General features: G+C 54.2%; 9 protein-coding genes across 9 annotated transcripts; 3 read left to right on the forward strand and 6 right to left on the reverse strand.

Annotated features, from left to right (window-relative positions):
- Positions 1–373: 373 nt before the first annotated feature.
- M421DRAFT_68082 (copper-transporting ATPase 2) lies at positions 374–3,862 on the forward strand (the record flags this gene model as incomplete). The annotated part of the gene is made up of 1 exon (XM_033596477.1): positions 374–3,862. One exon carries the CDS (start codon positions 374–376, stop codon positions 3,860–3,862), a length of 3,489 nt encoding a protein of 1,162 aa, XP_033446525.1.
- A 1,549-nt stretch (positions 3,863–5,411) lies between these two features.
- M421DRAFT_397128 (uncharacterized protein) lies at positions 5,412–6,743 on the reverse strand (the record flags this gene model as incomplete). Its single annotated transcript, XM_033590129.1, has 4 exons — positions 6,240–6,743; positions 5,991–6,191; positions 5,814–5,954; positions 5,412–5,764 (listed from the first exon to the last, which is right to left on the reverse strand). Exons 1-4 carry the CDS (start codon positions 6,310–6,312, stop codon positions 5,412–5,414), a joined length of 768 nt encoding a protein of 255 aa, XP_033446526.1. The 5' UTR covers positions 6,313–6,743.
- Positions 6,744–6,965: 222 nt separating this feature from the next.
- On the reverse strand, positions 6,966–9,874 carry M421DRAFT_102614 (autoinducer 2 sensor kinase/phosphatase luxQ; the record flags this gene model as incomplete). Its single annotated transcript, XM_033586802.1, has 2 exons — positions 6,966–9,639; positions 9,693–9,874. The coding sequence occupies 2 exons, from the start codon at positions 9,872–9,874 to the stop codon at positions 6,966–6,968; spliced, it is 2,856 nt and encodes a 951-aa protein (XP_033446527.1).
- A 1,281-nt stretch (positions 9,875–11,155) lies between these two features.
- On the reverse strand, positions 11,156–13,597 carry M421DRAFT_102641 (Clavaminate synthase-like protein; the record flags this gene model as incomplete). The annotated part of the gene is made up of 3 exons (XM_033586811.1): positions 11,156–12,480; positions 12,667–12,918; positions 13,570–13,597. The coding sequence occupies 3 exons, from the start codon at positions 13,595–13,597 to the stop codon at positions 11,156–11,158; spliced, it is 1,605 nt and encodes a 534-aa protein (XP_033446528.1).
- On the reverse strand, positions 13,558–14,341 carry M421DRAFT_422961 (uncharacterized protein). The gene is made up of 2 exons (XM_033593321.1): positions 13,813–14,341; positions 13,558–13,726 (listed from the first exon to the last, which is right to left on the reverse strand). Exon 1 carries the CDS (start codon positions 14,291–14,293, stop codon positions 13,841–13,843), a length of 453 nt encoding a protein of 150 aa, XP_033446529.1. The 5' UTR covers positions 14,294–14,341; the 3' UTR covers positions 13,558–13,726; positions 13,813–13,840.
- A 529-nt stretch (positions 14,342–14,870) lies between these two features.
- M421DRAFT_422963 (uncharacterized protein) lies at positions 14,871–17,446 on the forward strand. Its single transcript, XM_033593322.1, has 3 exons — positions 14,871–16,096; positions 16,279–17,075; positions 17,130–17,446. The coding sequence occupies exons 1-3, from the start codon at positions 14,879–14,881 to the stop codon at positions 17,143–17,145; spliced, it is 2,031 nt and encodes a 676-aa protein (XP_033446530.1). The 5' UTR covers positions 14,871–14,878; the 3' UTR covers positions 17,146–17,446.
- Positions 17,257–18,915, reverse strand: M421DRAFT_422964 (GTP-binding nuclear protein GSP1/Ran). The gene is made up of 6 exons (XM_033593323.1): positions 18,761–18,915; positions 18,571–18,686; positions 18,367–18,459; positions 18,160–18,313; positions 17,905–18,110; positions 17,257–17,854 (listed from the first exon to the last, which is right to left on the reverse strand). Exons 2-6 carry the CDS (start codon positions 18,637–18,639, stop codon positions 17,723–17,725), a joined length of 654 nt encoding a protein of 217 aa, XP_033446531.1. The 5' UTR covers positions 18,640–18,686; positions 18,761–18,915; the 3' UTR covers positions 17,257–17,722.
- Positions 18,916–19,022: 107 nt separating this feature from the next.
- On the reverse strand, positions 19,023–20,228 carry M421DRAFT_422966 (26S proteasome non-ATPase regulatory subunit 9). The gene is made up of 4 exons (XM_033593324.1): positions 20,016–20,228; positions 19,891–19,963; positions 19,505–19,836; positions 19,023–19,403 (listed from the first exon to the last, which is right to left on the reverse strand). Exons 1-4 carry the CDS (start codon positions 20,172–20,174, stop codon positions 19,272–19,274), a joined length of 696 nt encoding a protein of 231 aa, XP_033446532.1. The 5' UTR covers positions 20,175–20,228; the 3' UTR covers positions 19,023–19,271.
- A 589-nt stretch (positions 20,229–20,817) lies between these two features.
- M421DRAFT_7207 (Rho guanyl nucleotide exchange factor) lies at positions 20,818–24,238 on the forward strand (the record flags this gene model as incomplete). Its single annotated transcript, XM_033596843.1, has 6 exons — positions 20,818–21,843; positions 21,895–22,251; positions 22,300–22,500; positions 22,551–22,769; positions 22,816–23,044; positions 23,097–24,238. 6 exons carry the CDS (start codon positions 20,818–20,820, stop codon positions 24,236–24,238), a joined length of 3,174 nt encoding a protein of 1,057 aa, XP_033446533.1.
- Positions 24,239–24,453: the final 215 nt, after the last annotated feature.

Below are 24,453 nucleotides of genomic sequence, written 5' to 3' on the forward strand. Positions count from 1 at the left end.
TAAGCGTACAGGACATCTACCTGTGCATTTTGATCTCTCCTCATCCCAATCCCCCCAGTACACCAATACACGGTTCGACAACGTGACAACGTGACACGACAAGTGCTCAGCCCGTGGCGTTCCATTCATAGCACTTCCAATCACACGATTACGGGATTCTCGTTGTCCCCACCCAACCGGCCCGGACGCGTGGTGTCTAATTCAGCGCCGGAACTGCCGGTCTGCCTGGCGACACATTAATCTATTCGGCCATTACGAATCGCAGCAGACCGCGCTGCGCTGACACGCCGACTTGCGTACGCCCTCTGGGGCCCACGAGAACACGAAGAAGGGACACTTACAGCACCAGCGCGAGCCGCTTCACACACGTGCCATGGCTCCCACGAACAGCGCCACGGCGCACATGGCGACGACGACGCTGAAGGTCGAGGGCATGACATGCGGCGCATGTACTTCGGCCATCGAGACGGGCTTCCACGGCGTCGCAGGAGTCGGGAACGTGTCCATCAGCCTCGTCATGGAGCGCGCCGTCATCTCTCACGACCCGGACGTGATATCTGCCGACGACGTCAAGGAGATCATCGAGGACAGGGGCTTCGATGCCGAGGTGCTGTCGACGGACCTGCCCGTCTCGCACAACGCCGACGACCACTTCCTGACCGATTCCGAGGACGAAGAGGACGGCCTGCTGGCGAACGACGGCTTATCGACGACCACACTCTCCGTGGGCGGCATGACATGTGGCGCCTGCACTTCGGCGGTGGAGGGTGCGTTCAAGGACGTAGCGGGGATCAAGTCGTTTAGCATATCGCTGCTGTCAGAACGCGCCGTTATCGAGCACTGGACCAAGATCATCACGCCGGACCAGCTGGCCGAGACAATAGAGGACGTTGGGTTCGACGCAGAGGTGCTGGAAACCGTTGCTGACGTACCTGCGCCGAAGAAGACCAAGGGCGCGAAGAAATCGAGGACCATGACGACAACCGTCGCAGTCGAGGGCATGACCTGTGGTGCTTGCACGTCTGCCATCGAGGGCGGCTTCAAGGACGTGCCTGGAGTGTACCAGTTCAACATCAGCCTGCTTGCAAACCGCGCCGTGCTCGTTCACGATCCTTCAAAGCTCAGTGCGGAGAAGATCGCGGAGACCATCGAAGACTGCGGGTTCGACGCTACGATTCTGTCCTCGGAAGATGCCAGCATGCACCAGTCCTCGTCGACCAATGCGCCCATACACCTCAAGATCTACGGTCTGCCAGACATCGAGGCTGCGCAGGAGCTAGAGGGGCTGCTCAGGAACCGATCTGGCATCACCTCCGTACAGATCAACTTCGCTACTTCGAGAGCCATCGTCAGGCGCGAGCCCCAGGTCATTGGGCTACGAGCCGTAGTCGAAGCCATCGAAGCCGCAGGCTACAACGCTCTGGTCTCGGACTCTGACGACAACAACGCCCAACTCGAGTCCCTTGCCAAGACAAAGGAGATCCAGGAGTGGAGACGAGCAGTCGTCTTCTCGGCTTGGTTCGCCTTCCCAGTCTTCCTCACCAGCATGATCTTCCCCATGTTTCTGCCATTCCTCGACTACGGAAGAATCAGAATCATACCTGGTCTCTACCTTGGCGACATCGTCTGCCTTGCTCTCACCATCCCGGTGCAGTTTGGCATTGGCAAGCGTTTCTACATCTCTGCGTACAAGTCTCTCAGCCACGGATCGCCGACCATGGACGTCCTGGTCGTTCTTGGCACCTCAGCCGCCTTTTTCTTTAGCATCGCATCCATGCTTGTTTCCATCTTCGTACCTCCCCACACCAAGCCTACCACGCTCTTCGACACCAGCACTATGCTGTTCACATTCATCAGCTTGGGCCGCTTCCTCGAAAACCGTGCAAAGGGTCAAACTTCAAAGGCGCTGTCGCGGCTCATGTCTCTCGCACCCTCCATGGCTACCATCTATGCTGATCCCATCGCTGCCGCCAAGGCCGCTGAAGGCTGGGACGCCGTCGACGAGAAGGACGGCCGTCCTTCGATGGACGTCAATGCTGCCGAAGAGCGCGTAATTGCTACCGAGCTTATCGAGGTCGGCGATGTTGTCATCCTCCGTCCCGGCGACAAGATCCCTGCTGATGGTACAGTAACCCGTGGCGAGTCCTACATCGACGAGAGCATGGTCACTGGTGAAGCTATGCCTATCTTGAAGAAGAAGGGGGCACTCCTTATGGCCGGTACCGTCAATGGTGCAGCCCGCATGGAGTTCATCGTCACTCGCGCTGGTCGTGACACCCAGCTCAGTCAGATCGTTCGTCTTGTACAGGAGGCTCAGACCAGCCGAGCCCCGATCCAACGTCTTGCCGACACCGTCGCCGGATACTTCGTTCCCATCATCATTACACTTGGTCTCGCCACGTTTGTTGCCTGGATGGTGTTGAGCCACGTCCTGCCCTACCCACCCAAGGTCTTCCTCAACCACGCCAGCGGTGGTAAGCTCATGGTCTGCGTCAAGCTCTGCATCGCCGTCATCGTCTTCGCGTGTCCCTGCGCCCTCGGTCTCGCAACGCCCACCGCCGTCATGGTCGGCACTGGTGTCGGCGCCGAGCAGGGCATTCTGGTCAAGGGCGGCGCCGCCCTCGAGACCGCCACCAAGATCAATCACATCGTCTTCGACAAGACGGGCACCCTCACAGTCGGCAAGATGAGCGTCTCGCGCGCCGACATCCAGGGCGAATGGGCCGCCAAGAAGAACCTCTGGTGGACGCTCATCGGGCTCGCGGAAATGGGCTCCGAGCACCCCATCGCCAAAGCCGTCGTCGGCTCCGCAAAAGAGCACCTCCGCCTAGGCCCCGACGGCATCCTCGACGGCGCAGTTGGCGACTTCGAAGCCGTAGTCGGCAAAGGCATAACCGCCAACGTCGAAGCCGCCGTCTCGGGTCCAAGGACACGCTACAAGGTCCTCATCGGCAACGCAACCTTCCTGCTCGCCAACGGCGTCGTCGTCCCCGACCTCCTCGACGAGCCGCTCACACCCAACCCTGTCGCTCGCTCCACCCAGACCCGCTCAGCAGGCATCACCACCATCCACACCGCCATCGGCACGACCTACACCGGCGCACTCTCACTCTCCGATACCATCAAGCCCTCGGCACGCGCCACGGTCAACGCGCTCAAGCGCCTCGGCATCACATGCAGCATCGTGACAGGCGACACGTCAGCCAGCGCTCTCGTAGTCGCCGCCGCCGTCGGCATCGACAACGCCTCGGTGCACGCCTCAGCCACGCCCTCGGACAAGAAAGCAATCGTCTCGGACATGCAAGCGCGCGGTCTGTGCGTCGGCATGGTCGGCGACGGGATCAACGACTCGCCCGCCCTCGCGAGCGCAGACATGGGCATCGCGCTCAGCACCGGCACAGACGTAGCCATGGAAGCCGCATCCATCGTGCTCATGAGCACCACGGACCTGCTCGCCATCCCCGCCAGCCTGTGCCTCTCGCGCAGCATCTTCCGCCGCATCAAGCTCAATCTCGCCTGGGCGTGTATGTACAACTTCATCGGCCTGCCATTCGCAATGGGCTTCTTTCTGCCCTGGGGGCTGAGTCTGCATCCCATGGCCGCTGGCGCCGCTATGGCTTGCTCCTCCGTCAGCGTCGTGCTGAGCTCGCTGCACCTCAAGTTCTGGACCCGCCCGCGCTGGATGACGCTCGCAGCGCTGGATCCGAGCGCGGAGCTGCCGGAGGGCATGGAGAGGCAGGATTTCCAACGACCTGGCGTCTTTGCTGTGGCGAGGGAGTGGGTCGGCGACTCTTGGGCTGCGTGGGGGAGGAACAGGGAGGAGGCGCGCTATGTGCCGTTGCAGGACATGGGGGAGCGGTGATGGAGTGTTGTGCATGTTGCCGTGTTCCGTGTCGTAGATTAGCCGTTTTGTTTTGATCGCGTTGGTTAGCGATACCTTATCTCCTTGTTGTTTAATCTAGAGAACTGTGCGGGTCGCTGTATATGCCAATCGACTCTATCGTCATCACGCTTGCGTCCTTGTTGATTTCACTCCATGTTATTGCTCAAGACTGCTTTCGCCAGCCTTACCGCTCGCGCAAATACGATGTACTGGCGTTGTTGACGAGTGGTGGGCACAGAATGCACCTTGCTCCATTCAAGCCCTCTCGTTGAAATAGCCTATGGAAGCCAGCGATCGACCTTCCTCCATCTCCACATAGTCTTTTCCTTCGCCATCTGGCGGCGTGAGTAAGAGATATCCAACGCTTGGTTGGGCTCGCACAGCTTCGTAGCAGAGTCACCGTTGTCCTGGCTAGCTACTAGCGAACCTCAAGGCTGAGCTTCCCTCCGGATCCTGAGCGGCCATGCCAGCGACAGCGAACGACGTGCTGAGGATCGACTGTGTTTCCGAAGGCGAGCTTGCTTGCGGGACTCGAGGCGCAGTTTCTCACCAGGGCCTGCATGATCTTGCCACTGGCAACGGTCGAGCTTGGTGATGCGCTCGCAGCTCGTTTGATCCTGTGGTTGCCGGCGAGCCAAAGACGGCAGAACATCGAACAGAGAATTCACATTGTAGCTACGCTTATCCCGTACCTGAGATCTGAAGTTGTCGATGTTTTTCGTCATTGTGGTCCAATACATCAGAAAGTGTTACTGAGGTCCAGTACTGGTATTGGCATACACATATTTGATGCAATGTCCCGCCGTCTTCACCTCTGCTACAAATAGCTCATACAGCATGTCGATGTTCCTGTTACCTAGCTCAGATATGCCGCGGAAGTCGGCGAATACACAGCCCTTGCACAGTAGCTCAGCCGAGAGACAGAGGTTGACAGCCTTGTCTGGGTCTTTCGTGTTCTTTGGCCTACCTATTTGTAGCCCGCCATAGAAGACATCGAAATTCACATCTATGTCGCCCTCGATATCAAGGCGCTGCTGGTGTTCATTGATCAAGGGGCTTGCAGGATCCATGGCTGCGGCAAAGAACGCCGAGTGAAACTCTAGCAACTTGCGGAACAAGATGTAGTCTTTAGTGTTGATCTGGGTTCGTCTGTGACGCGAACAGTGACGGTTTCGCGATGATCGAACGAGGAGCTGTCGTTATGTCCGCCTTGTTGGATCGATGAAGGAGACTCATATCGACGCAGCTGCAGCGGGACTTTTGCAGACGGAAAGATCCGCTGGATGAAGACGTTGAATATTGGCTCCATAACAGTTTTATTAACTGCAGTCGATCAAGTGTTACGTGCCAGGTGTGGTGGGTCGTTGAGGAGGGAGAGCGTTTTATCAAATATCCAACAGGCTAGCGCGGAAAGTCAGAGTGAAGGCCGTATGCTCGATCACAGGCTTTGCTAAGCGCTCTTCACCTTTAATTACGAGTACAGGCAGGCCACAACAACGCTACCTTGTGACACTTGCTCCTAGTCTGCTTAAGCTACGGATCTTCCAGACCTGGGCGACTGTATCGCAGTCCATTGTAGTTCGAACGATGCTAGATGTGGAACCAGCTCCTTGTCAAGGTCTGGGCGCATCATGAATGAGCCATCGATTGGTTCATCACCTCCTGAGTGCCCAGCGCTGTTGTGACCAGATCCATCCTCTTCTGCTGGTAGAATCTTCACTCTGCTTCGTTGCCTCTGGCGCATGACGACTAGAGTTACCCGTACGACAATAGCGAATCCAAGGATCGCTCCGAGTACACCACCGACGATTGCGGCGTTCGAGTATGAGGCGGTGACTCTATGTCCGTCCGACAGCAGCGGCGATAACGATGGCGTAGCAGCTGCATTGTTCGCATTATATCACCCCAGACTGAACTTTGGAACACTCACTTGGATCGACGATAAGTTCAGGTAGCAGTGGCTTTCCTTCCATAAACGCAGCTCCTGGACTTGCGCACAAGCCGTGACCGTTGATATTATATCCTTGCGTGCCGTTTGCGCAGCAGAAATACGCGCCGAGCTCGTACAAAGCTCAAGACGTATTTGCACACAATCGCTCGGGCATACAGTCAGTGCGTGGAGGGCAGCATCTGAAGGTTCCTGTGCCCTGACAGGTGAGACGACTTGGGCAGCAAGGAGAGAGGGGTGTGAAGGTGTCTCTCGCGCAGTTGAACTCTATTTCGGGGAGGCAGGAGCCATTACGGATGACGGCAGCGCCTTGTTGGATTCTGACCGCCTCGTCTGGCCAGTGGCGAGGACTGGGAGGACCTTTGGCTTGTTAATATTGCGTGCTGACGCTTGCTTCGGATCGCTCACCGTTACCCAGAGGAAGAATCGGTGCTGGATTTGCTGGAGGTTGCATGTCCGCCGGACGCGAGTCAGAAGTCATTCCTGTTCTTTTGTTCTTTGCGAAAGTGTCGCTGCGACACTGCGACTGCTCAAGGCAGGAGGGTCGAGCTTTATGGAACAGAGCATTAGGTTCGGTACTGTACCACAGCGAAAGTCACACACGCGGCAGTGCAACAACTTGCGCGACGGAAAGAGGTCGTGCTCGATGAATGTAGATGCGATGGATATCGACTGTGAGGAAGAGAGATAAGACGGGGCGGAGCAGTTGCAATGAAACTTATTGTAGAAGGTGCAAACAAGACGCTAAATCAACATGAACACATGTAACAGATGACTGGCGTACTGTATTACTTGTCCATCAAAATAGTAACGAACCCAACTTTCCTCAGATGTTCCTTTGACTGTTCGCATACGCCTGGCCAAAAAAGGCAGGTGGAAGCAGCCTCGCGCTGCGCTTTGGTTCGGGCTGCTGTTTAACTAATAACAACATGGATGGAAACTGCTACTCGCGTGCTTGGAATCGGCATTGGACAAGAGCCTGTTGTCTTCTCCTTGGTATGGTCGAAGTTTCCCAGCATCGCGATGGCGACGTGATCAGGCACTCGACGTGGGCGTTCAGCTATCAGCAGTAGCGTATACCAGCACGAGTTCCCATCTTGAGGCCGCAGCTTTGTAGAACTCAGGTCTGGCACTTCAAGGTATCAGACCGTCTCCTTTCTTGGTCCAATCTGGTGTCGGTGAGTCGATTTTCGGCGTTGTAACTTGTGGCAACAGGCTCTTCATCATATAGACCAGATCAGCGGCTTTAAACGGCTTCTGCATCACTCTGTCTGCGCCAGCTTCCATGGCAGTATCGATCTGCTCCTTCCTGACATTTGCTGTGACAGCAATGATCGGCAACCGGTCTCCCCCTCTTGCATCCAGCTTCATAGCTTCTCCAAGCAGCCCCTCTTCCGTGTTCTCTTTCTCTCGAATCTTGCGCATCGCAGCCAGGCCATCAAGGACAGGCATTTCCAGATCCATGAGCACGACATCGAATTTGTCTTTCTCCAGTGCACCAAGAGCCTCTAGACCATGGTTTGCGACACTGACGACGCAACCCGCCTTCTTGAGCTGTTTGCTCAGAACTTTCTGGTTGATGAGATTGTCCTCGACAAGAAGCACTTGCAATGCTTGCTGCGTCCTTTTCTTCGCGCCGAACTCACTATCCATCTCGCCCATAGTCTGCGGTCTTCGTTCTGCCCTTCTAGTCTTTACGTAGAACCCGAATGTCGACCCTTCACCGAGCACAGATGAGACACCAATCTCTCCGCCTTGCTTCTCGGTCAAGTCATTCGAGATAAATAGGCCAAGGCCGCTGCCACCGTATTTGATGTGCGTCTTGACATTTGCTTGTTTAAAACGCTCAAAGATGTTGCGTATTTCTTTGTTCTTGAGACCGATTCCAGTGTCTTTAACGCTGAATGCGAGATAGACTTCTTCTCCATTGCCCCATTCTGGGCTGCTCGTGACACTGTTGTCAAGATTACTAGTCGTGGCCCAGAACATGTCGGGAGGGAAGAGTGAGCGAGGGCTATGGAGACAGGCGCCGAAGTGGACCTCGATGCGGGGGCTGCTGGACGGCTTCACAAACTTGATGGCATTGGTGAGAAGATTAATGAAGACTTGCGTGACGCGAGATGGGTCTAACAAGAGGTGATCAATGTTGAGTCTTGCCAGAGACTGGTCGTCGAAGATGCTGTAGTCGATTTTGTTGCTTTTCAGTTCGGCCTCGAATATGTTGACAATCGAAGTGACTAATTTGGCAGGCTTGACAGGCGTGGGAGTGATCGATAGTAGCATAGAGTCAAGCTTGCTAAGGGTGAGAACATCGTCGATGATGCGTTTCTGGTGGTTAGCGCACTGTAGGATAATGTTTGCTGACGCGATGTTATCGTTCAGTGCGTCTAGGCACGGCCCCGGGATATTTGTAAGCCGTGCCTGGCATTCTTCGATCACAGACGTGATGGCATCTGCGCAATGAACGATGGCGCCCAACGGGTTGCGCATCTCGTGCGATACAACGTCAATGAACGCTTCTTGTTGCCGCTTGGCCTCGCGTGCCTCTGCAGCCAGTCGAGCCTGGAAGCTTTGCGCCCACTTCAGCCTGGATATATCAGTAGTACAGGCCATGATAGACTTAGTCGCGCCGTTCTCGCGGTAAGGAAATGCCATGATGTGGATGTGAGCCGGCTCAGGCTCACCAAGAGGTGGCTTATACTGACGTTTCATGCGCAACTCGGCCGTGACATGATCCTCACCAGCTAGAAGCTCCTCCCAGATGCCTACCGCCTTGTATTGGTCGCTGTCATAGCATGCATCCAGGAAAGCAAAAGGCCCTGTGTGTTGGGCTGCGTTGTTTCCAGCTAGCTCGTAGTAGTGATCGTTCGCCCATAACATGTCTCCTTCGAGCGAAACATGGCACATACCCACTGACGCGTGATTGATCAGGTGTCGAAGCTTTAGATCGCTGAAAGCCAAGTCTGCTTCCAATTGTTCCTGGCGTCTCTTGGAAGATTCAGAATGAAAGGCGGATGATATCAAGCTTGATACCATACGCTTGAGGTCTCGGTGGAATTGCTCGCAGTGCATATCTGGGTACGGTCGGTAGGGGTTTGTTCCGACAACAAGGTATCCAAAGAGGCGCACACCGTTGGTCAACGGCAGAATGATGATTTTCTTTGCGCACTCATGCCAACCTTGCCAGTCGACTCCATCAAATCGCTTATCGCAGTCGATTGCCAGGATCTCGACACCAGCGCTTAAAAGATCAGGAGCCAGCCCTTCTTCATCTTCAATCAGTATATTGTCTGCAAGTAGGCTGTGGCCCTCTGGGATACCAATCTGCCCTTCCAGGCTCAATATGCTTGCTTTCGTATCATCGTGTATCCTGTACAATAGCGCCATGGGCACATCGTTTGCATTCGTCTTGAGGGTCGCGAGGACATGATCAAAGACGGAGTCGACAGTCATGCTCGGAACTACAGTAAGAGCATTCAGCAGCATTGTGCGGCGATCGTCCAACTTTTGTTGAGTGACTTCAAACAAGGAATTGTAGAAACCCTCCGGCGCATACGCAGGACCCACTGGGACGAAGTTGCCGCTGAAGAAAGTCTCTTCTCGCCATCCTTTGCGCTCTATTAGTAGTGATGCTTCTGAAGAGTAATCCACGCCTGCAGCTGTTTTTCTGCACCGCTCGAAGAATGGCTTTATCTCAGTCCAGAGCTCGGGATAGCCTTGCTGGAGGGTCGAGCCCATGAGTTTGGGGTGGGCTTTGCATGCGAGTGGCGCATAGCGTTCGTTGTAAATGGCGACTAGGTCTGGGCCCCTGTTCAAGTCAGTAAGGCATGTGTGGACCGGAGAAGTCGAAAGGGTACCTACCACCATAAGCAAGCTGCACGAGAATCGGCCAACACAAAGCCTGTGAGGAGTCGCAACGTAGAAGACCATGTGCCCACGGGCCCCAGTTTGCTCTTGCTCCAGTCCGTATCTCTGAAAAATCGTACATGGTCGGTTTGGGGTAGGTCTTCAGTCCAGTCGTGCTCAGCCGCATGCGAGCCCATGATCACCAAGGTCGAAACATCTCCGCTCCCAGGCGGCGGAGTATGCTGTTGGCTGCGCTGAGTGATGCCATCCATGAGACGGTACGGCGACCATAATAACACGGCAGGAGTGTCTGTCGTGAGTGATGCGACACCAACATCTTCAAGAGCCGGCACGCCGCAAATAGTATTGGGACCGGTCCTCTGCTTAGTACCACAGCCCCGGCGCGAAACACGCGGGCTTTCGTCGGTGCAACTTACTCTGGTGCCGCGCGCCCGTGCTTTGGCCTTCACGCACCAGCAGACTTTCCGACCGGTACCGGTAGCGAAGCCTCGACACGGCACAACCCTTTTACCTTCGCAAGGTTCATGGTCTAAGAAAGCCACTGCAGCCTGATTGCACTGCATGGCTCCCACCTCTTAATTGCGATGTTGATATCGGAGGTGCCGTCAGCGCACGCGAATCGCCAGTGGTCTTACCATCAATCCAGACAGTCTGGTACGCGAACAAAGCACGTAGGACCCATAGTAAGGCTGGTCATCAAATCGCGGGGGCACTAATAGCTCTAGGTCGCCTTGTAGCAATAAGTCTTGATTCCCAACAAATATCCACGGGCAGTGTACAAGACAGGTTCTGCACGAAAGCATCAGGCTACATACTAGTTGCCGCATGCAAACGTGTCCAAGAGCACACCTGACAGTAGACCCAACGGCCGGCTACCGGTAGCTGTTGAGGCTCTGTGAGCAGTCTGTCGCTGCAGGAGAGCGCAAGATTCCGACGTCATGCCGGAGTAGCTGATCGATCGCATCTCAAACCTGCAAGACCAGATCGTAGCGCACGGAATGCACGATCCACGAAATACGCTCTCCGCGGCCCATCAAGCATTTGATACCCGAAGTATCGGTAAAGCTTCTCTTAGTCGTATGTTTGACTTCGGTTAACGTACGTTACCGTAACTATGTGAAACCTACAAATCTTTTTCTAGGAAAATCAAAAATAGGTTAACGTTAACTGTAGATAGTAAATGCATGGCATCTGAAGTTTCCCCAAAGAGCTACACGTTTCGGTTACTTGCAGGTTGTGCATCTTTAGTAGAAGTTTTACTCTCACATGTCTAGTAGGGCTCCACTTGTACACCGGAGGGCTGTGCAGGCATACCCGTACAGCTTCTGAAGCGATGTACACGCGAGAGACCCCTTCTTGACCGCCCCGAGAATAGCTTTGTAAATGATGCAAAACAATATTGAATCGCCAATTACAAGGCGCTCAATGCTAGGCAAGCCGCACTTCAGACGACCAACTTAATCGAAGTACTCATACGTACTCCTAGTGTGTAACATCGCAGTGTTGTCGCTGCACATCAGATCGCCCTGCTCCCAGCTGAACCTTAAGCAGGATCGCCAATCATAAATGCCTATATTGATGACGTCGATCAATGCTTGATCCTCGTTCTCGATGAACACACCGCACGTGGAGTACTTGGTCTTGTTCCAAGGCTCGTGCCAGCGAAGGCAAGGCTCACCAGTCGCCGGGTGCCTGACAACCAACTTGAGCTTTTCCTGGTCTTGTTTCCAGAAACCGGTGTTGTGCGTGCCCCAGGTCACAGGTTCAGGGCGCTCGACCGACCATGGAGGTGAGAGGTAGCGGAAGAAAAGATGCGATGCGGTAAAGAGGATGCAGCCGCTGCCCTTGGGCGCAGTGGCAATGCAGGTGAAGTACTGATAGCCCGGTGGGTTTAGCATCTTAGTGACCGCGCCAGTCACAGGGTTGGTGACATCTTTGTATTTGGAGATGCCGTCGAAGTGCATGGGCATGGCCTCCTTTGATATGACATTGTTAGCGTTCTTATCATCCTTGCCAACATCTTTGACCACAGACATGACACCGTACTGTGGCCAGACGAGGTTCTCGCCAAGTTCGTTCGCGCTGTTGATGAACGTATCCCTCTCGGTGATATTGGAGAACCCACGGAGAATAATTGGCGAGAAGGTATTCGTCAACGTGCAGACCTTCTTCATGGGAATGGTGGTCATAGAAGGAGCACCAGCTGCAGGACGAATGATGAGACCCGACGGGTACAGATGCTCGAAGGTGACATCGCAGTTGTCAGCGCTCCAGTCGAAGAGATCTGACTTCGCGCGGAAGAAGTATGGCCGGCCGTTGTGGTGTATGAGCTCGTACTTGTCCACGCCAACTGTGCGCCTCTGTACAGAACGATAGCTTCCGTCCAGCTCGGCAACGACCACAGAGTGCCAGGGGGTGGCTCCGAGCGCGCCTCGTTGCTTCTGGGGAATGAGAGCCATCGAAAGCTTGTTTCTGCCTTCAGAGTCGTGGATTGAAAGACGAACGTAGTCGGTACGGTTCACTTCAAGCGCAGCTGCGAATACCTTCCAACGGCCCATCATCGCTTTCGCGGTCTCTGAGATGGTGACTGCCTGCTCTTCCGGAGACTGTGCCAGCCACGTCTTGTTCAGCAAAAGATCCGACTTCAAGAACTCCAGATACTTGGTTTGTGTCAGCTGCATGTCACTGCTGGACTTCTTGGCCATATCAGCTTCGAATTGTGAATCACCGTACCGTGCCGTCAGCTCCTGCCGGATATCCGACGCGTTTGCGAGATAGTGCTCTTTTGACTAGGTGCCCGGAGTACCGAGCAGGCCCCACAAGCGCAGGAAGCTAAGGTGGTGCAGGTCATTCTCGAATGTGATCTGGCAGACAGCCTCTCCAAAGTTTCAGACATCTTCGTCAGAAACACCAAGCAGGTCTGGGTTACCAGTCAGTCCATGCTCAGCACTCATGTCAAGAAACGTACCATTGTACACCAAGCCGTCAGATGTGATGTGAACTTCAGCTCCATGCCCATATACTGCCTTGGTGTTCTCGCAAAGTCCATTGAGATGCTTCAAGGCGAACTTTTCTCCAAGATCGGGCAGATTGCTTAGGACCTTGTCCCTTGAATTGGGCGACTTGAAAGGAAAGCCAGGGAGAAGCATCTTGATGGGCTCTCCGCTTGTGACCTGACCCAATAAGAGAGGAAAGAAAGTCTCGAAACCATCCCATGACCCTGTGCGCTCATAGTTCAGGCCGTACTGTTAGATGATCCTGAGAGCCTTGGTGGCGATCACCTCATTCTGGCTTGGGGCTTTGTCTTCCGAGACTGAGAGGTCAATAATCTCTGTAGTCACGACTTGAACAGCTACTGCTTCATTGGCCTTCTTGTCAACCATCGTGATCGCCTGTGGTATCTGGACTGAAGTCATGTTGAAAGAAGAAAACGAGCTAAAAAATAAGAACAAAGACGTGTGCTTAAAAAGATGTGGAAAGTGGAGTTAGTTCAGGGCACTGCTTGACGACCAGCATTCAGGATATGTCTTCGAGTAATATGACAGCCGTGTTGGTGGTTTGCGGCGCGACTGCAGTCTTACCCAGTTCAATTCGTAGAACGGCTCAGCCGCAACGCCTCGCTACCTAGGTAAATGTTCGCCTGAGAAGCGGCGGGGGACGATGGCCTATCGCTGCGCTGGAGCTAAAAGTATGCACACTCAGACCGCAAGGCCTTAGACACTACGTAGCAGGTACCACTGTCGTAGAGTCCATCTACATGGGTTGTGAAGTTGTCGGAGGCTGCGCTGCTGCAGATGCTATTCGGGTTGCGGCTCAGCCTCTCAGCCTCTCCTGATCCTTCCCCAGCTAAAATTGGCCACGTTTAGCCAACCTTGTCGATTAACTTCTTCAGCCTCCATGGACGTAACCTGCGAACTATGTCTACGGTTTTTAGCTACACATCTTGAGCAAGACCGTATCGAAAGTGTCTCGAGAAGAGCAAGATGGGCGCGCGGGATTGGCTTCAAGAGCATAAAGTAAAGGCCAGAGTAAGCAGGCTACTGCCGGACCTCTGCAAGCACATTTCCTGTTATACCGTGCTGCATGTCTCACTACTCATCGATAACGTTGTCAGACTTCCGACATCCTTCGCGTGCATCCCCCTATCCTCCACGGTCGATGCTGAGGCTCTTTTCACAACCAACCGACTCGCGGAAATAGCAACTAGCACGACCCAAGCAATTCGATAGGACCGCCTCTTGAACCCTAAGGAAGATTGGCCTGTCTCTCAAGTGAAAGCATATATCGCCATAGGCAAGAGTTCCAGCTGGCTTGCACACCGTTGAGATGATGCTGTGCCACCATCCAGGATTCAGACAGCGGCTAGATAACCAACGGCCGTTTGCTAGAACCGACAGAAGGGTGCAGGTGGGCAACATTGTCTCATTCATTAATATGAGAGAAAGCAGATCATTATGAAAGAAGCGGTGAACCTCTTGATCGTTTGACTCCCCCAGGGCGCTATAAAGCACAGTTGCTTCTTTTGATGCAACTTGAAGCTTAATTAAATTGCATGTATGAATCGTTCGACAGTCGACGACAGAACGCCGGACCATCGTCCGCGGCAACCGCAGGAGAGGCTGGTGGCTCACGGTTGTCAAGACGGGATCCCAATGAATTTGAAACAAAGCGTCAACAACCCGACCGTCGTGTCTGGGGTGGCTTGATTTTGGCGAAGCGGCACGCGAGCGCAATCGAGATGCTCTGCAATCAATCGCAACGGTAACGCAGGAGGCATAGCACAAGGAGAAAAAGCAACAAATCGCGTACCCCGCGCTCCAATTGCCGTCAGGCCGAGTTTCTCCTTGGTTCCCGGGTCGAAAGTCGGATGCGAAAAAGCGGGCCTCCGGTAGCACGAGATGCAACAAAGGAGATGCGGGCCACGCCGAAGGCAAGGACACATGTTTGCAGCCTGTCAAACGTTGGCGCGTCGCGTACCGCGAAGCTGATCATCTTGATTCGACGCTAGATTCGCGGCGGGCCTATGCACGTGATCATGGTGGAATAGCGGCCGTTGTTCGCGCCTCAGACCTCAATGTCTTCACTGACAATTCCACTCGTTGTCGAGCCCGCCCGTATCGATATACCTCAAGTTCAGGCCGGTTGAGCCTGCGAATTGCTTCCGGATGTCACCTTATGCCATGTCCAAGGCTCAAATGCCGGGTGTTCCTGCTGGCTCGGCTGGCGTAGATCCCGCTTACTGGACCCACGAGCTGTCGAACGGCTCTTTGTCTCCACGGACATTGCAGCCGTCACCAGAGAGTTACTCGTCAACGCACGGCAGCGTGTCGCAAAGTATCACGCCTACTGCGCAGACACCACAATCTGATAACAGTCGAAAGAACTCATCTGTGGAGAACGAACAGCAAAATGTATCGAAAAGCAAGGCTGCCGCCGACGCCAGTCAAAGAGCGTCTGTCGCCGTTGCGTGTGTACCATGCCGTAGCCGGCATTTGAAGTGCGATGGTGGTGTACGCTGTTCACGGTGTCGAGCAGATAGTGTCGAATGTACCTACATCAAGTCACGGCGTGGTTGGAAGGGCAAGAGGAAGAACAAGCCAGAAGATCAACAGGTCTCGCCAGTCGCCATTAACGGCGCGCAACAACTTCAACCCATCAACAATGGCCATATGGTCAGTCCTAGTGCTATGGTCGCTCCCAGTGCTCAACTATCATCGCCTAACTCCTACTACAACGGCGAAATAGCAAACTTGCACCAACTCAGCCCAAACAATGGCCTCGGCGCTCAGCAATCAATGCCTCCACCGGCTGCTCCCCCGCAACTGAATCTTAATGGCACCCAAAGATTGAACAAATTTGGACAAATTGGCCCCGAGAATGCGATACAAGCGTTCTATCACTACTTTTACAACGCACATCCCTTCTGCTTACCGGAACCAAGACTTATGGAGGTTTTTCACCAAAGGAAGGCACCATTGCTCGAGATTGCGGTACAATACCTTGGCTCAAGTTACCTGCCTGCGATTCCCACAGCCATGTACAAAGAAGCTTTGGACCGACATATCGACAGCGGTAGTTACGCAAGAGATGGCTGGTCGGTGCAGGCATTGGTGCTATATTCAATTGGCCTTCACGCCAACAACGAAGTGCCACGAGCTGCTCAAATCTTTGCCATCGCGCAGGATCTGACACTGGAAGTTGGGCTCAACCGCATGGAGTACGCTCTGATGCATGGAGAGTCAAACCCACAACTCGAAGAGAGCTGGCGGCGAACGTGGTGGGGAATATACTGCGCGAACGGCATGCTCTGTGCCGTCAACCCCGGTGTCCAATTCAAACTCAAAGACATCCTCACAGACGTCCCACTACCATGTGATAACGACCAATACTTTTCAGGTGTAAGTATCCTTCCGCCTTGGCATCTCTTCCTTCCTGGTCCATAGTCTCGGCCCGTCAGACCGCTACTCCAGGTCCCTCCCCCCAGCAAGGCCTCAATACGAGGTCCTTGAGCTCTAATCTGCCACACTCACTGCATAGCTATCATGTCATCATCTCTTGAGTCTACGCTAACTTCCCATAGCACATCCCCTATCCTGCCAGCCTCCAAGACTACGACGACTCAGCCTTTATGCCCTCTATCCCCGTCTACTCATCCTACACCTACCTTATCGACGCTATCCGCATCCTAGGCAAAGTCTTCGAATGCGCCCGCCTCGACTCGGCCTTCGAATACCACGCCGTTGACGTTGTCGATCAGTACCTAATAAACTGGCGTCTGCACCTCCCCGTGAATAAACTCGACATCATCAACAAGGACGGGTCGGTCGACGAAGTGCTGTTCCAGGCGCACATGGTCAACGCAGGAAGCACGATCATGTTGCACCGACCGCGGAGCAATCTGGGCTTTGGCCGCGTCGAAGGGGTGAACATATGCGTGCAGCCGGGGCAAGTGCTGTTGCCAACGCAGACGCGGGAGATTCACACGGCGAAGTGTCTCACCTCCGCCGAGAACATCTCGTCGTTGATACGCCTTCCAGGGCAACTGCTGAACCACACGCCCTTCTTCACGTGTGTCGTGGTCATGGCCAGCGTCGTGCACCTTTCGTACTGGTCCTTCCTGGTTCCGGACGGCCAAGACGATATCCTCAAGCAGTCAATTCGCCTCGATGTTGGCACGCTGCAGCAGTACAGCAACACGTGGCCAATTGCGAGCGTAGTGCTGAGTCAAGTGCGGGGCGTGGCGCACACGCTGTTCAACAGCAAGAAAGCGATGAGTATTCACTTGTGGAGCAATATTGCGCAGGGCGATGTGATCAGAGATGTAATTGAAGAGGGAGGTAGTGTGCCGCCGCAGCAGTATGCGCAGTTGATTGCTCCGTAAGTCTCGTTCCACCTGTGCTGATACCAGGGCCGCGCTGATAACGTTTGCAGGATGCTGAAGTCGTAGAGCGTCTACGAGCGCGCTGCGCATAGAACAACGCATAGGCATTACAGTGCCGTTCTTCAGTTCGCTCAGCTGCAACCGCGTTACTTAGCATGCACTATTACAATACCACTTGGGCGTTCCATGTCCTTCTGGTCAGCAGGCGCAGAAAAACAGCAACGAGAATACAATTTACGGTGTAAACAAGTCGTAAATGTTGTCTAATGAGGTGCGGTCATCGATTGAAGCAGTTTGCGTATCGCAGACAGAACCCAGTATTGTAGTCCCCTGTTACCACTCAAACATGACATCAAAGCGTATTTGTCCTGTTCACTCGATCACTTGGTGCACGGTGAGACAAAGCCGTTGAAACCAAAGTCGTCTAATGTATTCGTTCATCGGAAAGGCCAGCTAGCCTGGCGCCCCGGTTCGATACTCCTCCATCATTCATTGCCCGTCTTCATTTTCGCTTAGAATGTCCGGAGCTCATGATGCTGCCCAATCGACTTATTTCAGATCGCTAAATTCCGTAAACCATGTCGTGCACCCATTATTGCGCGCGAGCCATGCGGGAGGACTCGACGCGAGTTGATCGTCGTATCTACAAGTCGGCATCATCCTCATCGGGCAGGGGCATCTGGGCGGCGTCCTGCATCTCCTTTTGGTACTGCTCGAGAACAGCCTGGTCGACCTGGACCTCGGGAGGAGCCAGAGCGGGGGCGGCGACAAATTCCTGATTTGCATTAGCTGCGTTCTCATCCGTCTTGCGCATTAGCATCATACCAGGGTCTGGTTGCCGACGAGTTTCCTGGCAAGCCAGAGGAAGGGCTTCTCGAAGTTGTAGTTCGACTTGGCGGAGATGTCGTAGTACTGGAGGTTCTTCTTGCGGTGGAAGGTGATGGACTTGGCCTTGACCTTGCGCTCCTTGACGTCGACCTTGTTACCGGTCAGGACGATGGGGATGTTCTCGCAAACACGGACGAGGTCACCTGCGGGTGGTTAGCAAAAAGTTTCGCGGTTGCAGGCGCAATGACGTACGGTGCCAGTTGGGAACATTCTTGTATGTGATACGCGAAGTAACATCGAACATGATGATACCGCACTGTCCGTTGATGTAGTATCCATCACGGAGACCACCGAACTTCTCCTGACCGGCTGTGTCCCAGACGTCGAACTGGATCTGTCCAAGGTTCTGGCGCTCGTTAGTAAATCCTTTCGCGCGATCGAAGAAGTCGATAAACGTACGGTAGTGAAACCGAGAGGGTGGACCTCGACACCGAGGGTCGCAATGTACTTCTTCTCGAACTCTCCAGTCAAATGGCGCTTGACGAAGGTGGTCTATGGGTAAAGCTGTCAGCTGTTGTTCTCGGATCGCCTTGTTTGCCAAGCTGTTGGGCGCTCTCTGCTGCGCAGAATATCCTCAATATAGCGTGGAGGGCCTCAACACACCTTTCCTGTTCCACCGTCACCGACAAGCACAAGCTTGAAGGTAGGGACGGTGCCGCTTGCTTCGGCCATGATCGCGGTCTGTTGTGGTGGGGTATGTGGTGTGAAATGCGCAAAGTCTGGTAGAGTCGAAAGGTCAGCGGCGGTCGGTGAAAGCAGCGCCAAAAATTGGCAGGGGAGCAGGCGGACGCACCTCTTTAGTAGAGAGTGGGGAAGAGAGGGACGGGTTGAGTGGAGGGGCAATGAAGAGGTTGTTTTGAAGATTTGGATGTTGGCGGCGGGCGGTCAGGGATCGCTAGCTGGCCGGTGCCACTTTCCCTCGTTGGTCAGTCACTTTCCTCAGCAACGTCAGTTGCCGACCACAGGCAAAGGCAGCCCTTTATTAGGCATTTAGGCACCGACTGAGCTGGCTTGTCTCAGAAATCAAGCAGTGAATCACTCCACGGGTAAGGATCTAGCGCAGTTTGTGACAAAGCCTCTTTCATTCTGAGATGCAGTGAATTGAACGCCAGATAACATGCTTGTTGTTCCAAACCTAATGCGCCACGCAGCAAGCACTGTTGTTCGCAGCGCAGCCTGGAGGCCCTCACACGAGCCATCGACTCAACCACCGCCACGCTTTGTGTCCAGAGGTACTAAGCCTCCACGTCATTCCCTATCGATAACTTTGCTGCAGTGGAGACCTCCTCGATCGATGATGAAGTTTACAACGGCAGTAAGTGGCAGCCCAACAAGCCTCGTCCGCCCCAATTGCTCCGCGGCGTAAGCTGCATCTGTATAGTCTCCGCTGGGCTGCCTGAGCTGCTGGGCCGCAGAGCTTTGACCGTGATAGGGATCTAGCATTGTCAGCATTAGGTACACTGCTACACGCGCGCCTTGCAGTCCACAGCTTTGCGAGGCTGTGTTGCTGCCAGCACAGCGCACTGGAGGTACTCACCCCCTCATTCTGCGACACAGCCTCGGCCACGCGCCCGAGTCGTTCGTGGTTTGTCCAGTCCACCCAGCCGAACTTCGTTATGCTGTCGCCCACCTTCAGACCCGCCTCGTGCGCTGGGCTTCCGGCGACTACGCTATTGACTTTTGCGAATGGTGCCTCCAAGGCCGCTGGAGGTGCGCTCTGTTCTGCTTGGGTTTGGCTTGCGGCCGTCAAGTTGTTCTGCGCCTGCTCTGCTAGCCGTGCGTGGTGCTCATGGAGACCCTTCTCGATGCGTGACATGAGGTCATTGTAGTCGTTCTTTAGCCGTATGATGCGCGCTCGAGTTGTTCGTACTGTTCTCGTGTCAGAACTGGTTTCGCGGGTGACATGTTCACGGTGGCGCATACTTTGAGGGACATCGATGTCGCTGCGAGGAAAGCCATCGAAGGTGGTGAGCCCGGTGTTCATGTTAACGCCATGCTACATTACATGTATTAGTCGGTCGCTCTGTTCCTACATGTTCTTGACGTACAGAATCCAGGACTTGCCCGAGAGCTTTCAGCTCCGCTTCAACCCGGTCCTTCTCCGCAATGAGCTCCTGCAACGAGAGCTGCTCCTTTGGCACTCCATTGGTGTAGCCTCCAGAGACTGGGCCCGAAGAGACAGTAGGCGCGTGGATGTTGTCCATCATGCACGTAGTGGTATCACGGATCCATGAGGTTGACGCTACCAGAGAACTGCAGGCGTGGGGGTGGGGAGCTCGAAGACGCGTTCAGAGGCTACGGTAACGCGGGGTTCGCGTCGAACAGCTCCTCGTGCTGCTCCTTGCACTCCCATCACACCGCACCCACCTGCTTGACTATAAGGGTCCACAGAATATGTGCATCATCTTGTAGCTTTGATGGAACAACTCTTGAATCGGTAGCGTCCTTTCGAGCACTGCGCGAGGTGCTGGTGTAGAGACTTTTCGCCGCATGACGAGTTGCTCCTTCCACTTGCGTTGCCATGCGGCTCCACGCGCGTCCCATGGACCCTTCAGCAACTTCAACCACGCCAGCGGTCCCTACGCACCTGTGTGATGCTGAAGTGGCCCTTCTATGCGTCATGGTCAAACTTGACCCCTCGTACAAGTCTTTGCTCTTTCCCGTAATACGCCCAGTGCTTTCTGCTCCAGCAGCCGTACACCGTAATGCTGCGCTTGTTTACTCCGATGCTCCTTAGCAATCTCGTCTCTCCTTCAGCCGCTGCATCGCTGCAGCTCTATTCATCTCACATGCCATTCCACTCTCCCGTACTCCACCTATAACAGTGCCACAAGCACTTTCGACGTCGGTATGGCCTACGTGCTGTCACTGCGGCCTCACAGTCCACTCAAGCGGTCCTTCAGCGATAATCCTTACCTTCAGTCATGCTCACCATTGAAGGAGCCTTTCCTTGGGCCACTTGGCGACGTCACCGCTCGCAATACATCCGCGTGCTCACTGTACACGCTCAGTTCGAACAGGTCCAACATCTGGAACATTGGGAACGAGAACACACCACCTCTCGCGTCTCAGTCCCTGCTCAACCTCGTACCGGAGAGCCATATATACGACTTCGGGTCACAGCATGGTGGTCATGTACCGCGAAAACGCAACTGCGGAGGGAATCGAATAGCGCCGTCAATACCACGCACTACAGCCCCATCAAAACCTTTCTCCAGGAAGGCGCCTGACTTACAGCATAAGATTGAGTCCTCATCGAGTAGTGAGAGCTCTTCAGAGAGCATGGGCGTTGATGACAGCAATATCGAAGAGTCGGAATTGTTCAACCTGTACGAAGCCATTCACGTGCCTCTGCCTGAGGGACGATTCTCTGACAACAGTGGCGTCGAGCAACGTGATGTCCCAGCTGCTGCTCCAGAAACCCTGCAATCCGAGACGCAACCTTTTCGCCGCTGGATGAGTACCCTGCGTCGGCGACACCTTCATCGACGCAAGAAACAAGAGCTATCTTTCGATGCTGGCGAAGAGTTGCTTGCTGTTCGATCACCACGGTTAACGGACGCAACCTCAGCACGAAGGACCTCGGAGTCGATAACATCTTCCATGGGCTTCGTCACGAATGTCAAGACTACGTCAGTCACAGTTGCAAGCACCAGCATCGCGCCCATGTCCGAGAGGGCGGCGCACAAGACGACTCGCTTTGGCAACCGGAGCAGTAACACCGACGCCCGTCGATCGTTCGACAGTAATCGCGGCGGGCTTGGTCCAGTGCTCGACGAGAGCGCATGGCTGAGGTCACTCCAGCGCCGCAAGGTGGTGGAAGAACTGATGGCCTCAGAAGAAAGCTACATCGCTGACCTGAAGGTCCTCATCAACGTGAGACAAGCTTTCGCAATATTGGATTCTACCAGCTGACGAGTATCACAGGACTACTTCATGATTCTTACCGCTCTTCCTGCATTGCCTGGCCAGACCAAGTCATCCATACAGCAGAACATAGCCCAGATTTTGCAACTCCACGAGGATCTCCTTGCAGAGCTCCAACAAGCTGTCCCGCAAGCGGACTTCACCAAGAGTGCACAGCAAGAGGCCTATCCTGTAACGAAAGCAAAGCACATTCGATTTCACAGCGCAGACATCATACCTGGTCGCTTAGGCGAGCACAGAGCCACTCGACGATTGAGGCATTCTCTTGAGATTGGTCGCTCACCAGACAGGCGACCGCGAGGCCTGGTCACTGACACTACAACGGTCGGCAACATCGCGAAGATATTTAATCGACACGTAAGCTCCTAAGATCGCCGAACTTCCGGCTCAACTGACCCTGTCCAGATGAAGCGATTCTTCACATATGAAGAGTACGGTGCGCATTGGACAACGATGTCCTCGGATCTTACTTTGATGTGCAAAGGACTGCACGGGTGGCAAGAGTATGAACGAGGAGTCGAAGCCTTGCAGAAAATCGTCGCTTCCGAAAACAACCGCGAGTCTGGCAGCAAGAAGGCGCTAAGCTTTCCCGATCTATTAATCAAGGTCAGTATGATCTCCGCGACATTTGTATCTCACTGACAACCATGTCTTAGCCTATCCAGAGGGTCTGCAAGTATCCCCTACTGTTTGACGATCTCTGCCGCCAGACACCTGTTTGTGACGACCCCGAGGCTCACGCCGAGTTGGAGAAAGCCCTGTTTCGGTTACAGGAAACGATCCGCGAAGTCAACAAAGCCAAAGACGATCCGAAGACCCGTCGACTGATCGAGATTACCTGGCAGTTGCAAGACAGGCTTGTCTTTCAGGAACAGGTCAGCTTGGGACCCATCGGCCCTACACAACGCTGACACGTAACAGTCAATCTCACGTGCGCTCGTATTCCGGCTTCTCGGTCATGTCCTGCTTTGCGGTGTTTTGCATGTGGCTTACCAGACACCGGAACGAGTGAAGGGACAGTACATGATATGCGTTCTGTACAAGTCATGTCTCGTACTTGCTACGACAAGTCGTTTCTTTACGCCCTACAACGTGGTTGCTTGCATTAGCCTGGCCAATGGCAGTATCGAAGAACCGGACAATGGTCGAGGTTCGTATCGGGTAATGCGTCTGGATACTGGGAATGCAGCTAATCCCGACAGGCGTTCAATGTCATACTGCTTCGCATACCTGGAAGTTCGTATTCGAGCACAATAACCGGCTCCACGAGATCATTTTGAGCGCCTGCTCGTCTCAGGAAGAAGAAACATGGAAGACACAGCTGCGTGAGCGGGCTATATGCGAGACGCACGATTTTGTCGAAGGACAGTCCACTGTGCACGAGATGTTTTCTTTCCTGGGTTTGGACCTCAAGTCTCTTGGCCCAGTCTTCGGACACGCAGACAGTCTGGTGCGGCGCATGTCTGTACACCGAGCTGCGACGCTGGGTGCGAAGACAAACCTGACACAAGTCATCATCAAGAATACCCAGGCGCAGAAGCCCCTCGACACAACCCCCACATTTTCGCCGGGGCAAATGGCTCGTTCGCACTCAATGCTATCGGCAAACCACATTCCCACGCTGGCTCCGAGAAGAGCTGAACGCATGCGCCTCGAGACGGCACTAGAGGAAGTTTGGACAAAAGACGTCTTGCCCTTTCCAGGGATGTCGACTCGAAGCGTGGAGAATCAGATTCGTGCATCGGCGAATTCGGTTATGCGAAAGCTCAGTATGGCAAGCATTGCCAGTAACTTTTCGCGCCGCTCGCCCAGCTTCTCCAGCATGAGCAACACTCGCTCGGAAGATTCATATGGAAGCAGGGCGCACAGAGTGCCGCATGCAAACCTGCGTGCAGCTCCCGGCTTGGATCGTCGACCTGCTCCTGCTGTTGTAGATTTTCACAATGCTCCAGCAGCGTTCCTGCCGACGGATTTCGAGCTGCAAGACACACGACCATCGAGTCGACGCCGACGCCTAGCGAACCGCGCAGGAGGGGCAGAGCGCTCTACAGAAAAGCCGACGCCTGTTCGTCCCAAGCGGACAAGGCGACTATCATCACATATCATCAGCCTCCCACGAAGTGAGTCAAGCGCGCGAGTCACGGCGAGGTCTACATCGGACGGCTCCAATGCAACTGTCCTGCGTGGTCCTGAGCCTACTGTCGATACCGAGCAGAACCGCGAGAATGCGAAGCCCAAGAGGAAGAATGACAGGGAAGGTAGCAGCTCAGGAAGAGCCCTGGGTACAGCACCGTCGAAGAAGTTCTTAAAGAGCAAGAGCCGGATCTTCAAATTTTGGGTATGATCATGACAACGACGAAGGCCTTTGAACGAATGGATTCAACGAAACACACCTTTCACGACTTATTGGATCGAAATTTTTTTTGGTACCTGTTGGTCTATTGAAAAAAAGGAGTTGGAGTAATGAAGGGTGTTACGATGTCACGACAGCATGCTATTCTTGTACCGGGCAGTAACGTATGGGAATGCATGCTATCGGAATAGCGGCACTTAGGAAGA

Source organism: Didymella exigua (assembly GCF_010094145.1).
Source record: "Didymella exigua CBS 183.55 unplaced genomic scaffold M421scaffold_23, whole genome shotgun sequence".
NCBI classification, from domain to species: Eukaryota; Fungi; Ascomycota; class Dothideomycetes; order Pleosporales; family Didymellaceae; genus Didymella; species Didymella exigua.